This window comes from Nilaparvata lugens, chromosome 13 (assembly GCF_014356525.2).
Source record: "Nilaparvata lugens isolate BPH chromosome 13, ASM1435652v1, whole genome shotgun sequence".
Lineage (NCBI taxonomy): Eukaryota > Metazoa > Arthropoda > Insecta > Hemiptera > Delphacidae > Nilaparvata > Nilaparvata lugens.
In genome coordinates, this window is record NC_052516.1 from 28,939,789 (window position 1) to 28,955,288 (window position 15,500).

The following is a 15,500-nucleotide window of genomic DNA, read 5'->3' on the forward strand; positions in this document are numbered from 1 at the left end:
CTGAGTAGGCTAACACCAATAATTGAGAGACAGCACATAATTCCAAATCACCAATTTGGCTTCAGAGTGAAACACTCAACAATAGACCAAGTGCATAGGATTGTGAATGTAATAGAGAAGAGCCTTGAAGAGAAAAAAGTTTGTTCAGCAGCTTTCCTTGAAATAGGGCAAGCTTTTGATAAAGTGTGGCATGAAGGTCTTCTTTTCAAACTGAAAAAAGTGCTACCAAAGCAATTTACAGATATATTAAAATCCTATCTGACTGACAGATACTTTAGAGTCATTCATATTCTGATTTGAAGGAAATAAAAGCAGGAGTTCCTCAAGGAAGTGTTCTAGGACCATTTCTCTACCTACTCTATACCAGCGATATTCCCAGCCTTGATGAGAATACTACAGCAACATTTGCAGACGATACAGCCATATTATCAGTAGACAGTAATATTCATATTGCAACAGAAAAACTACAGAGATCCATCAACAAAATTCAAGATTGGACTAGAAAGTGGAGGATGAAACTAAATGAAGCAAAGTCGATTCACATCAACTTCACCAATAAGAAGGACCTGCCATACCAATAACAATTAACAACCAAGTTGTGCCATATGCCAATGATGCCAAGTATCTAGGTATGACCTTGGACGCAAAGCTTCGCTGGAAGGCCCATGTCAAGAAGAAGAGAGAGGAACTTGGAATCAAATATAAGAAGCTGTATTGGCTGATCGGTAAAAACTCCAACTTACAAATCCAAAACAAAGTACTTCTGTACAAACAGATACTAAAGCCATTATGGACATATGGTATACAACTTTGGGGGTGTACCAAAGACAGCAACATCAATGTAATACAACGGTTCCAGAACAAGGTGCTGAGGAACATTGTGGATGCTCCTTGGTATGTCAGGAACAGCGATCTTCATAGAGACCTGCACGTCGACCTGGTGTCCACCGAGATCCAGAGGCATGCGGAGAGGCACGAGGGGCGACTGCACCAACACGACAACGTTGAGGCGATCCAGCTGCTAGACAATGGAGGGTTGGTGCGGAGGCTCAAAAGGAGGAAACCGTATGAGCTAGTGTAGTGCTTGTTCAATTAGTGTCCAGTGAAAGAGCAGAGCAGTGATTGAGTGAATCTAGCTTCTATAGTACAGTCATAAGTGTACATATTAATTAAACAATCAATATCAGTAAGAATATCTAATGAGATATTCGCTGTTAACATTTTAAGTAGTATGTTTGAATAGACGATAATTAATTTGACATTCATTTTTATATTTAGTGATAATTTTTAATAATGAGAGTATAATTTATATGAGATAATTTTTTTATGAGAGTTGTTAAAGTTGTCATAAAATGAACTATAATAACAAACACTCATTTAAACAAACTTAAAAATCATAAAAGTTTACATTATTTGTAAATATGATTCACACTCGGAAAACATAATTATTATAAAGAGTATCAAAGTCTGAGTTTCTCTTGCAATAGAAATAAAGCAGCAATCAGTCTTTTAACAGAAAATTTATTGTGATAACGTACTGTGTACAGTATTTTATTGTGATTATTGAGGAAACTGAAATAATTTATGATCGCCACCTCAGATCTACTCTGAAGGCTATTTAAAAACTTTCACAGGAACGTTGGTAAAATTGGAAAAGTGAAACGGTTTAATTCGTAAACACATTAGAATAGAATGGATATTTTATTAACAAGTTAAAAACACTCAGTGCAAGGCAGAAAGCTGTACAAAATTTTCAAAGATAAGGATAATTTGACATTAGTTTTGATTGGTGATCCCATTTGAAATCAAAATTTACTTCTCTGTGGCATCAAAATTTTGGTCCAACATCTTGGATCCGCAATATTGAACATTAAACTTAATTTTTCCAATTGGAGGATAATCATGTGATACATTATTTAAAAAAAAATGGGAATGGCGAAAACTGCACATCGATATCTCAAACAATTTGAATATTCAATTAATAAAGAAATGATTACATTGTGTGTGTAGTGTATAGTAAGATGCACTTCAAATTGTCATTATCCATTATGAATAATATCAATGCTTCGATATCAACCAATGCTGACTGCGGAAGTAGGCCTATCTACTTCAGCATAACCTTCGGTATCAGAAGGTTGCTTTCATAAATGAAACAAAAAATTGTTGAAAATTTTAAGAAGTTGCAACTTGGAAGTGTAGTGTTTTCTGAAGTCTTCAATATTGAAATTCAATCGATGACAGAATGACGTAGGCCTACATCATGAGCTGCGCTGAAAGAAAACGTTAAAGTAAGTTCAGTAGGTAAGTGATCATACAATCATGGTCTTGAATAGCTATTTTCTGAGTCCACTATAATTTGAGTCTTCTTTCAAGTACCGGCACTAAAGGGTAATAAGTTTTCACTATCAAATTCATTTATGCAGTAGACGGACATAATAATGTAAGTAGAGCTTTATCCTGTTTTTATATTCTATTGTCAATAAATGTATTTTTATTCCACGTTAGATATTACGATATTTTATGTGATATATTCATAGTTATTAAATAAGAATTCCCCCTTCATAATAATTTATAATTTATCCTCCTTCCTCACCTGTTTTAAATAGCCCAATAAAGTTTTGAACTTCAACATTGAGTAGGTTCACTATTTATTGTAAATATTATTTTACAATAAACAGCAGTAAACCTACTTTATAACTTATTGAAAATTTAATCCTATAAAGAATAGAATTTGATATAAACTAGAAACAAACATTTTCAATTCTATGCTTCCCATCGGTTTACACTGTGAAAGTGTAGTGTGTTCATCGTAAAAAAGAGAGTGATTCATAAAGATGAAAAGGGTTTTCTCCATATTTAATTTGAAATAAAAATTAGGTAATGGAATCACCATGAAGTATTTATATATAATTATTGAAAATACATTATAAAAACTCGACAATAACTTTGAATAATTAAAATATGGCGAACTAAATCATCAAATAAATAATTCTATTGTATTCTGTTCTTCAAGGTTCCTGTGTCCAAGCACAAACGAAGAATGGGAGAGTGTTATGAGAGGACTGGAAAAATCTCAAATAAAATATGTCATCGCATCAGCCATACTTGTATCTCCTGAACCATCTTCTCGAGTCCTCAATTTTATTTTCCTCTCAATCGCCTTTTCATGTTTGACATTTTTCCTGTTCATCGGTTTCAAAAGCATGTGCTACGCATGGAACGATCTACTAACCCTAGTTGAACTGTTACATGCATACACTTTTGCCTATGCAGTTTGGTTTTTACTTTTGGTACATTACTCAATGAAAATGCCAATCCTACATGAAATGTTTCGCATGATAGATGCGGGTATATTTGAGTATAAAACCGATATTGATGAAGATAAGAACAATGAACTGAGGGATACTGCGAAATTTCATTCAAACATGTTCCAAAAGGTTTTCCATTTGATGTGTGCGGGAGTCTTTGTGATAATCTGTGTTATACCTCCAGTTATTTTGAAACTCTTCGGTGTGGATGGTCGGGGTAGAGTTGAAGAAATAGACTACATATTCGCGGTACCAACTTGGTTTCCGTTCAACTCAAAAACATTTTTAGGCTTCTGTGCAGCTTATTTATTATTATTCATACAAGTTGGTTTGATTTTTATGTATATTGCAATATTAGTTCCATTTATTGTTTTCGGATTACTGGAAATCAGTACTGAGTACAACATTTTGAAACGGTCCATTTTGAGTTTGGAGCCTAGAGCATTGGAAAAATACAATTCTGGTAGCGGGTTGAGGGAGAAGGATGTTCAACTGTTGAGAGATGATGCGTTCTATGAACAGTGTGTCCAAGAGTGTCTTAAGGAAAACATTCTGCATCACATTGAGATTTTAAGGTGAAATCAAGATAGATAATGCAGTTAATTTATATTAATATATCGGCAATGTTTTTTTTTTTTTTAGTAGATCCTTATTATGTCACAAAAACAGGGTTTTATGGGCAAGTTCGTGAAAATAGATACAGACCCAAATATTCTGATTGTAGGGTACCTCAGGATATCCGAACCACTTGAAACGCTTTTGGGGGTCGCAACTGAATGGCTGATAAAAATGGCGGATGTATTATTGTTACTGTATGTTAAAACGGCCATAGAATGTTTAGCATCAATGATTGATACCTCTAACCAACGGGACTCGAATCACAATTAACTGCTATACCGTACACCCCGACACTTATTATTATAGTGGGGTATCATAATTATTAGAACTAAGTTAAGGATTAGCAACTTTTGTATGTATAATATAATAATTATGTATATGTTTTGTATGTATACAAAGGCTGTCATCACAAATTTCCACCTAAAACATAATTTTCACTAACAAAAATGCACTTTTGCAAAGACATCTTTTCAGAGTGAATCTTTTCCAAATATCAATTTTTAGTGACGTTTTTTCGGTAGCAGATAAAATAGAAAGTTTCATAGAAACGTAATTTATGATCTTGTCACGATTATTCAAGCTCTCATTGAAATTTGTTATGAATTTATGATTTTTATTGCAGTTATAGTGAGAGATATCAGATCGATTCTGTTTCCATCTTCACGAACTTTCCCACGAAATATGTTGGATTATCCTACTATTTTCTCTCAAGGCTATTCAATAGTGAATTATGAGCTATATAGAACACTTTTGTTTTTATTTCCAATACGGAACATGTTTGGCATATTATTATACAAGGTACGGTACTTTATATTCATATCTGCAATGTTTTCTTTGTTTGTTCTTTTACTCCCAAGACTATTGAATAGTTTATTGAACTACTAGAACTCTTCTGAACTGAACTAGGACATGTTTGAAAACGGAACTTGAAAATCAGGTGCATTAATATAATGAATAAAATCAATACAATTATGATAGACAAGAGATCAGTTATGTGAAAAGTCAGTTTCTAGCTTTAGAGAAGGGTCTCATGAAATCTCATGATTATATTTACCAAATATGGAATTAATACATTATTTTTAATAATGGATTGGTGGTAAAAAGTGTGATATTTGATGAAAACGATTGAGGTTTTAGCAGTCTGGTAGAATACTAGAGTTCTAGGGAAGAAATTTGGATAAATATTCAAGTACAGTATTTTGAAATGATAGACCGTTTCCACAGAGCACCAAACGTCTCAGGACCCTTGCTCTCTTTTCGGTCCTCATCTTCTATGAATGTCGCCCTGTACTTATGGGATGTTAGGGGGACTCATTAGCAAATTTTACAGACGAAAATTTCAACAAAAAATAAGACAATAGTTTAATAATTTCTGTTATTATATGAGCTACTTAACAAACTAACTACTTGACGAATTACTTAATAAAATTGTGCCAGGACATCCTATTCTTGTCCCCTGTTTTCTATGAATGTTTTGGGGACCCAAACTGCTTTGTTAGATACTGAGAGAAATATTCATTATTCGTCTAAAAGTTAACAATTTTATGATTTTGGTGACATTATTTGGTTATGAAAATAATCAGGGCTCCGGTGAAATTTGCTAAAGATATCAGATTAAACAAATTGAACATTTATAGTTGCATATTTTTGTCTGAGGATGAGCTTTAGGCTTGTGCGTAGGTAGTGAGACGGATGATAATGACGAGAGATGAGTTGATCTGTAGCTTCAGGTGGGTTCAGAACCTCCAGGAAGCGATTTTTGAACTAATAAATTATTGTATTTTAGAGGAGTTCGACTCCTCTAACTTATTTTATCAATGGCTTTATCAGCGCTACCACGAAACCAAATCGCTTCCCAAGAATAATTAAGAATAATAAACCATTGTTTCAAAAGCTCTCAATAGAATTCCTATGATTATTAAGTGAGAATTTGTATTTTCCAGATTTTTTAATCTTTACCAAGATTTGACATCAACAATCTATGGTGTGGTTATAGGATTGAGTATGGCAATTCTTGCATGCTTGTCTCTAGTATTAACTAAGGTAAGACTTCATATGGTAATTAGTTAACAGGGCATATTGTAAGAATTATAAGGAATTATCTTCAATACGAAAAACCTAATTTGTCTATCTCGATGATGATGTAACTAATCATAATCAAAAATACTTTCATTTGATCTAAAAATGAAACAAAACAATTCTCTTAGTAATATTTTTCAACAGAGATAGATTACAGAGCTGTACAACTGTTAACAAATCTTGTTCATTATTCAACGTACAGTACCGGTACAATAATTATTCAACCATTTTCTTAGATGTTGTTTTAATGTTAACATTATTTTGTGAACAATATTCCTTTAATCTTATCATCCAATCATTACCTCTATATGAAGGTAATAATAATTTTCCAACTTATCAATTATTTTTAGATGGACCTGTTTTCATTTGCGGCAGTAAAATTTGGAGTGTTTTTCATTATAGAACTGATAGCAGTGTTTGGCTATTGTGTGATGGGAACCGTTCTTACAGAAGTTGTAAGTAAATTACTCCTAAATATTCAGCTGTGGGCATCACCCTCAGCAGAAAAAAATTTTAATAAATAATAATAATGATTATTGTACTTACGTTGAATTATAATAGTATATTTCGCGCCTAGGGCCGAAAATGAGACTTTTCCGGCTCGAAATCGGTTTTCAAGATTGAGAGCCGAAAAAACATTTTTGCCTGTGGTGCGAACGCTATTTTTCGCCACACAGAAAAATAAACAATATATATATATAATATATATATATATATATAATATATATATATATATATATATATATATAATATATATATATATATATGAGAATAATTGTTCATCAAGCACTTTCGAAAGCAAAAGTGGAAGGCCATAGCTCTAGCAAATCTGAGGTAATCTGAATATCAGTAAATTGTCCAAGTATTTTTATTTTCTATTCTGATTTGTCTAAATATCCTAAAAGATTATGTTCAATTATGTGGGAGGTTGAGTTTATTCTTTCAAATGACAATAAGATGATATTATTATAAATGTTTTAATTGATAAATGTGTGTTTATTGAATAATAAACACAAATAATGGAAAGTTGTTTGATCAGCTGTTTTAGCACACTTGAAATTTGGCCAATCTGAATGTCAACGTAAACAATGCTTGTTGTCATCGACTTAGGAAGTTTAGGTTAGAAGTTCTATCCTACTCTGAAAATCGAATTTGAATAGTTTATAATATCTTATTTGTATTTCATTCATCCAAATAAAATGATAGTATCTTATTTCAAAATACTTTATTCATAAGCATAAACTGATTCTGTTTCATAAACTATTTTGTAAACACATTCACATCAAATCAGAATCAGCTGACTTCAAGGTTATTTTACAGCCCTAGGGCCGTAAAAATTTTACCGGCCTGGTCAGAAAACAATCACTTTCGGCCTCCATATGACGCACGTAAACCAGCTCATTACATCCAAGTGGGGCGAAATAGTTATTTGTGCAGCTAGTGCGCAAAGTAACAGTTTGCTGCACCGAAAGAAACGTTTACGCCCGAGCCGTAGGCGAGGGTGGAATGGTTTGTTGAGTGCAGCAGAGGAACTTTGCGCATGTATTTCACATTAAATTTTTCCTACAGTTACCATTGAATATGAGAAGTGGGTAATTATGGGTAAAATTGCCTGAAATGCATCAAATGTTTTTCTGTGTAATTTTATTATTGATAAAAAACTTAATCCTAAAGTCCTCGTTGTCCTTGGTTATAATATATAATTAATAATTTGCTCGTTGTGCTTCGTTGCACCTCTGCTCACTAAAGCAGCCCAGTCACTGTTACCAACTTCATTTTGATTTTGCTGCACTGTTGCTCCATATAACCTACTAAGTATTTTGCGTTGCCATGTTGCAAATCTGGAGTGCAGAGAAAATTTTTCCCGCACTAGAGCGGAAAAGTGATTCTTTGCGTTCTGTAATCAGTGCAGCAATGGCCACTTTTCAAGTTAACTGTAGGAAAACATTATTATTAAATTGTCAAGTAACAATATACGTAACAGCTGTGCTTTCAGTGAATTAGTTAGTGTTTTATTTCTGGTTCAAAATTTTCCTTATAATTCTATATTTTCAAGTTGTGAGAGTTTATTGAATGTAATCATTCTATTATATTCGGTTTTTAATCAAATCAAATTGAAAGTTTCTAGTTTATTCATTTCTGGACTTAGAAGAGAACTCAAATCAATTCAAGTGGATAGCATAACCTATAATTTTTATTTATTCATAACTCTACCTTCATTGTATTATCATTCATCCCATCATCATCACCTAGGCTTAAAATACTTCTAGAAAGTCGCCTTTGTAAAATGATAAATAAAAATAAATAAATAAATAAAAATTCCTAAAAACTTGACGTTTTATTGTGGTTTGACACTCTTTTATGATGTGAGTTGAGATTCCTCTTTTTTTAAACAATTAAGGTATTTTGTACAAGGAACAAAATAAATTTGAATTGAACTTTTAATAGATTTAGTTTCAATTTTTAAATTTTTAAAATTTAATAATAATGTTTATATCCAACGTAAGTACAATAATCATTATTATTTTTTTTTGCTGAGGGTGATGCCCACATGAATTCTAAGCTTGTGCATGGGTAATCATAATTGATCATATTCCACCAATTTCCATCTTTTTGGTGAGCTCTTGCTTATAGTGAGGTCATCTCCAAACTCTCATTTTCAATAATATTGATACCTTCTACTATAGTAACTTTTCACTCCAATACAGTTTTTTTCAATCCATTATGCATGATGTGACTATATAGTAAAAATTATTCAACAACAATATTTATTCTTTAAACTATCAGCATATCTTATAAATATAATCAATGCTACGAATTCAATCAATATTATGAACGTTTCAAGAGATTGAAAAACTCTTGACACTTGAAAAACTCAGACAAATTTCAGATTGAAAAGAAAAAAAATCTTTTTTTTGTTTAACACATGAATTGATTATCATTATTATTCTATTCTACACTAGTGACATAAACTAGATAGGACTGTTGTATAAATAAGAATTGCAACCGTTTTGGGTTTCAGCCTGTGATACTTTCCTAGAATTTGTATGAATCTGAATAAAAAATAAATTAAATAAATATGAGATACCATTAGTTTTATAGATAATTAAGTTTACTGTCACTGTTTATAATTATTTAACTGAACTTCCAATTCATCATTCCATCATCGGCAAAATATTACATGTTTTGCTGTATCAAATCAATCATTGAGTGAACTGTCTCTTTATTCTATTGTGATTAATTAATTCTCTAACGATTAACATTTTGTAGTTGATTTGAGTATAATAAATCTAATTCAACTTGTGATGTGATGTAAATAAAAAACGTTTCAGAGTAAAGAAATTCCAAAAGCATTGTATAATTGTCCTTGGTACAATGTGAGTGAAAATAATAGGAGAACGCTAAAAATATTCCAATTGAATTCCGAAATAAGCATTGAAATAAAGGGAAATGGACTTTTTGTTATTGATCTCAACTTATTTGTTCAGGTAAGGCTGATGATTTCAATATTTTATATTTTAAAGTAAAATGTAATATTCTCCTCACTTCTTATTGCATGGATAAATAATGAATTATTAAGAGAAAAGTTACTTAATGAATACTTAGTTAGTTAGTTAATACTTAGTTACTTAATGAATTACTTAAAGTTACTTAAAGAGAAAAGTTAATTAATGAATTATTACTAATATAGGCTACCTGTCAGTAGATGATTAGATAGAAAATTAAAATGAGAATTTTCATGAAAAAGTGTTCATAGAATACCTGTACGGTACGGTAGGCTTTTTTCATTTCATTTTTGGCTATGAAATAATAGTGTTAAATTTATAGAATTTCTAAATTATTACTGATGAATCGCTTAAATTATTGAATAATACAGTACATAGTTAACTATGATTGGATATTATATGACTGATATCAATTATTATTACTAATGTTACAAACAACTACATTGTTATTTATTGTCTTGATTATTATAGTATCACTTGGATTACTTTAAAATGTTTGTTAACTATGTTTTCACAAGAAATTTACTTTCATAGTCCAATTGAATTCTGTTTTATTTACTTTTTCAGATAGTTCAAACAACGTATTCGATCTTCAATATTTTCGCATCCTTTGAAAAGTGAACAATTTGAAAAAATAGAGCATTTGTTTTCAAAATGATAGGGAGTTGATTAATTAATGTGAGTGTCAACACCTATTGATTGGAAGAAAGCATGAATAAAATACATGTATTTATAATATATTATATAAAAAACTGGAAAATATTTCCACAAACAACGGAGAAGTTTTAATTTGATAAATGATCAATTTTGCCATCAAGTTTGATTCTATCATATAGGAGAGATAGCAAAAGATTATGATAGATAGCTTATGCTACAGTAACTTTTCTCTAAGATAATATAGAGTATATTATGATGAATAACGACTATAATGATTAGTTGCAAAAATGAAGAATTTTACAATATAGAATATTATTATATCTGCTAGTGAGAGGTGAAAGTTGAAAACTTTATTTTTAGTAAAAATAATTTAGAAAAGAGACAAAAATAATTTAGTATAAAATTCTTATACAGTTAGATTCAATTAAAACTGTCATTATTCTTCATAATTATTTTTAGTAAAAATAATTTAGAAAAGAGACAAAAATAATTTAGTATAAAATTCTTATACAGTTAGATTCAATCAAAACTGTCATTATTCTTCATAATAAAAACTCCCTCCATTCAACCAATACTGACAGAGTAATAACTGAATTTCACTCCAAGGGCCAGACCATATAAAGCGGTTTTTCCAGGCGTTTTTAGAGTCGGCAGGACAGGAAGCTCTCCGATTGGCTGTTTGAGTTGGAGCCTGAAAAAACGCTTAATTATGGTCTGGCTTATAGTAGAGCTGGTTCTACTGTTTTATCACGTAGTTATAGATTGTCTACAGTAGTCGAGAGAAAAAGCTTGAAATTGAAGCGGCTTTAAAACAGGAAAAAATTGAAACCGAGCTTTTTCCTGTGACTGAACCAGCTATGCTGTTAGGTCCTCAATTTTTCTCAAAAAAATTGTGTAAAACATTTGTGTAAATCAAATCATGAACGCTGTGTGTGTGTGTGTGTGTGTGTGTGTGTGTGTGTGTGTGTGTGTGTGTGTGTGTGTGTGTGTGTGTGTGTGTGTGTGTGTGTGTTGTGTGTGTGTGTGTGTGTGTGTGTGTGTGTTGTGTGTGTGTGTGGTGTGTGTGTGGTGTGTGTGTGTGTGTGTGTGTGTGTGTGTTGTGTGTGTGTGTGTGTGTGTGTGTGTGTGTGTGTGTGTGTGTGTGTGTGTGTGTGTGTGTGTGTGTGTGTGTGTGTGTGTGTGTGTCTGTGAAAACGATAGCTCCATTCCTAATCAACCGATTTACTTGAAATTTTGAACTCAAGGTCCTTATACCATGAGGATCCGATAATAAGAAATTCAATAAAATTCAATTCAAAATGGCGGAAAAAATAGCGTATAATGACTAAAAAACCATGTTTTTCATGGTTTTCTCGAAAACGGCTCTAACGATTTTCTTCAAATTTATACTCTAGATAACTATTTATAAGCCCTATCAACTGACATGAGTCTCATTTCTGGGAAAATCGCAGGAGCTCCGTAATATTATTGAGAAGAATAAATTTTGTCAAATTTCTATCACAATTTTCACAAAAATGACTCGACCAATTTTTTTCAAATTCATACCCTGTATAGTTATTTATCAGCTCTATTAACTGGCATGAGTCTTCTCCCTGAGAAACTAAGAGGGGGTCCACCCCATCCTTGAGAAATTGACTTTGTAACTTCCTTCTCGTGCGTGAGGTAGGTAGGTAGAGCAGTTTATTTAAAGAACACCTAGTCGATATTTCATTTTCAGAACAGCTGTTTTGATAACTTTTAAGAAATAATCAAATTTCATAATCCAAACAAAGGAAAATGTACTCTGAAAACAATAACAATAGTATAATCGTAGTTTAAATTATTCAGCCGCCAATCGGCATTATGTTATTCCCCTGAATTATTCCAGTTTTAGAATGAGGCTTATAGATCAATGAGCAAGGAAAGTTGTGTGAGTGTACCACACCAGATTTTTTTGAATTAAGGTTGAAAGCAGTTAGCAAAAGCAATAGTTGGCCTGATAGCCGAGTTGACTAAAGGACTCGCCACACCAAGCTCGCCAGTACCGCCGAGGTAGTACCGCTGGTGGTAGTTTTCTCGGCTGAGCACGCCACACCGAAAAACGTTCGCTAGCGGTAGTCTCCGAGTAGTGAGTCTAGTAGTGGGGGGTGAGACGTATTAGTGTGTTGTGTTGCAAGGAGGAGAGGTGCGCATGCGCTACCTCTTCGAATCGCCTGCCATGTATTCAGGTTGAGCGACATTGAGCCACACTGAGCTCGCTTTGTCCGCCGTACTACCTCTCAGCGAACTTTTGTTGAATCGCCTAGCAGGCGGTCGTAGGTGGTAGTGCGCCGTACTACCGCCGCGGTAGCGAAGTCGGTGTGGCGCGCTCAACCTGAATACATGGCTAGCGATTTATAAAACTTCGCTACCGCCGCGGTAGCGAGCTTGGTGTGGCGTGCCCTTAAGGCGTTGTACCCTTCAGTCCGCTGATGCTACCTGGTCGCGATTTTCAATCCCCAAAATCCATTGTATTGTTCAATTGCGCCGTAAACATAAAGAATTTGATCTACAAGTGCAATATTTCACAAAATGAGACAAAAGTCGCGTTGCCAATACCTACATAGAAATGATACTCCTTAATCATTCGTAAACAGTACAGGGGAAATACTTTCACCATTGAAAATATTAATTAGCCCCCATGCAAAACATATTGGAATACTGTGTACGTAGTACAGTATCCTTTCCTGCTCAAATCAAACCTGTACTATAGGTCTCTTTTCTGTTTAGGGCTATCTGCATTATAAATATAAATACAAATCTCAGTACCCTTTTTGAATTATTTTATCACAATATGTTTCGGACATTCATGCCATTTTCAAGTCAAAATGGCATGAATGTCCGAAACATGTTGTGATAAAATAATTCAAAAAGTATACAGGGATTTGTATTTCTATTTGCTGTACTATAGGCTACAGAAGAGTCACGACATGTCTATTGGACAATTTTCAATTGATATCTTCTCATTTGACGACTAGGTGGCCCGGCGAACTTCGTACCGCCAAATAGTTTAATCTCATGACAAACTTTAGCTTGATGCACACCTGAGGAGGCGCGATGCGGCATTTTATTTATTGTATAGATAATTTTCCAACTGCAAAATAAATAATTTACTAAAAATCAATTAATACTAAACACCGAAGACAGCACAATTATTCGAAACAAAGCAATGTCTTTAGAGCATGTAAGTCTTTAATCTGAGGCCGCACTGCTGGATGGTTACACACAAAACAGTCATTTTGTTTTTAGTCGGGGCGTTTAGAATAAAATAGATGGGCGGTTATGGAGCAGCACACATTCTTGTCTACTATCTACCGACGGCTGTTGTATGACGCAATGATTATAACAGCTGATTTTTATTTCTGTGTGTGGCCAGCTCACAAATCTTCTCTCATAAGGATTACATGTTAACTTTGAAGGACCGTAGGAAAGAGTCCTGAAGTCGGATTATAAACTTGATAGGCCATAGACCTGGTCCTGAACATAACGAACACAACTAAGAAAAAATCATCAAATTCAGTGCACACATAAAAAAGTTATTGAATGTCAAAATTTGAGGCTCAATTCTTATTCATATAGATTTCTCAAATACAATTCACTATTCTCAATTACATGTGATGACTTCCCAAATACAATTGATTATTCTCATCTACATCTGACATTCTCTCAATTACAAGTGACTATTTTTACTTTCCTTGCCCTATTACCATAGGTAAGGAAAGTATTGCTTTCCGAAAAAAATTAAGGTACCCCAATTTCTAAATTTCTATACGTTTCAAGGTCCCCTGAGTCCAAAAAAATGGTTTTTGGGTATTGGCATGTATGTGTGTGTGTGTGTGTGTGTGTGTGTGTGTGTGTGTGTGTGTGTGTGTGTGTGTGTGTGTGTGTGTGTGTGTGTGTGTGTGTGTGTGTGTGTGTGTGTGTGTGTGTGTGTGTGTGTGTGTGTGTGTGTGTGTGTGTGTGTGTGTGTGTGTGTGTGTGTGTGTGTGCATGTGTGTGTGTATGAGTGTATGTGCGTCTGTTTACACGATATCTCATCTGCCAATTAACGGAATGACTTGAAATTTGGAACTTAAGTTCCTTCCACTATAAGGATCCGACACGAACAATTTTGATCAAATGCAATTCAAGATGGCAGCTGAAATGGCGAAAATGTTGTCAAAAACAGGGTTTTTCGTGATTTTCTCGGAAACGGCTCCAACGATTTTGATCAAATTCATACCTAAAATAGTCATCGATAAGCTCTATCAACTGCCACAAGTCCCATATCTGTAAAAATTTCGGGAGCTCCGCCCCATCAATGCAAAGTTCGATTTTAGATTCCCAATTATCAGGCTTCAGATACAATTTAAACAAAAACAATCCAGTGAAGTAGATTGAGCATGAAAATCTCTACAATTAATGTTCAGTAACATATTCACCTAAAATTGAAAATAAGCACGAAATTCGAGAAAATGTGATTGTTCAATTGCAAATTATTGTTGATTCTATTAAATCATTCACTATGAAGAGATAGCAGACCTCATGTGTGTCTCCAGCGTTATAGCCCTGTCACCAGCTGGCTCAAATCTTTGAATTGTAGACTTGAGATGCGCGGGAACACTAGCGTCAGGTGATCAATTTTCATAACGGCAAGGAAAATTGTGTGAGTGTGCCACACCAGATTTTTTCAAATACAAATGATACTTTCTCAAATTAACTTGATACTTTCTCAAATACAATAATTGGAAAAGGTGTAGAAACACATTCTAAACGTCATAATAAGCATAATGAGTACACGTCTCAGTATTCCAAAGAAGGATATTATATCCCTCAAATGAAGGGATAATAGAATAGAAGCGGGTTGTAGGGATAAATAGAAGGATTATATCGTTACATCCACCACGAATGCGGCACAATAGAGATTTGAATCGGTTTATTTGTGTTGTGAGTCACGAACCAGTCTAAGCTATCGTGAGCGAACGTATCTCAGCATTCACGCCTTGATGAATTAATCCTACGTGTGTGGCCTACGCCACTCTAAAGCAATATCCACTTCAAACTGCGTCAGCATTCCTTATGCTTAGCTTTCGACTCATGCTGACTGTTTGAAGTTGATCTCACTACTGCCCTAGATTGACGAAAACCAAATCAAACTTTATTTTTGTTTTTTTTTAAAGAAGAAGAAGAAGAAGAGAAGAAGAAGCAGAAGAAGAAGAAGAAGAAGAAGAAGAAGAGAAGAAGAAGAAGAAGAAGAAGAAGAAGAAGAATATGAGGAATGATGAGAAGGAGGAGATGTAGGAGAGGAATTAGAGGAAACTTGGAAGATATAAGA

At 33.5% G+C, this 15,500-nt stretch overlaps 1 protein-coding gene across 1 annotated transcript; it reads left to right on the top strand.

Moving 5' to 3' along the window:
- Positions 1–789: 789 nt before the first annotated feature.
- On the top strand, positions 790–10,386 carry LOC120354124. The gene is made up of 6 exons (XM_039440416.1): positions 790–800; positions 3,014–3,883; positions 5,870–5,969; positions 6,356–6,460; positions 9,338–9,493; positions 10,079–10,386. Exons 1-6 carry the CDS (start codon positions 790–792, stop codon positions 10,130–10,132), a joined length of 1,296 nt encoding a protein of 431 aa, XP_039296350.1. The 3' UTR covers positions 10,133–10,386.
- Positions 10,387–15,500: the final 5,114 nt, after the last annotated feature.

What these genes read in the sequence shown, in the direction of transcription:
- LOC120354124 (XM_039440416.1), top strand. An exon ending in CATCACATTGAGATTTTAAG is followed by an intron (nt 3,884 to 5,869) that starts GTGAAATCAAGA and finishes TGTATTTTCCAG; the next exon opens with ATTTTTTAATCTTTACCAAG. An exon ending in TGTCTCTAGTATTAACTAAG is followed by an intron (nt 5,970 to 6,355) that starts GTAAGACTTCAT and finishes AATTATTTTTAG; the next exon opens with ATGGACCTGTTTTCATTTGC.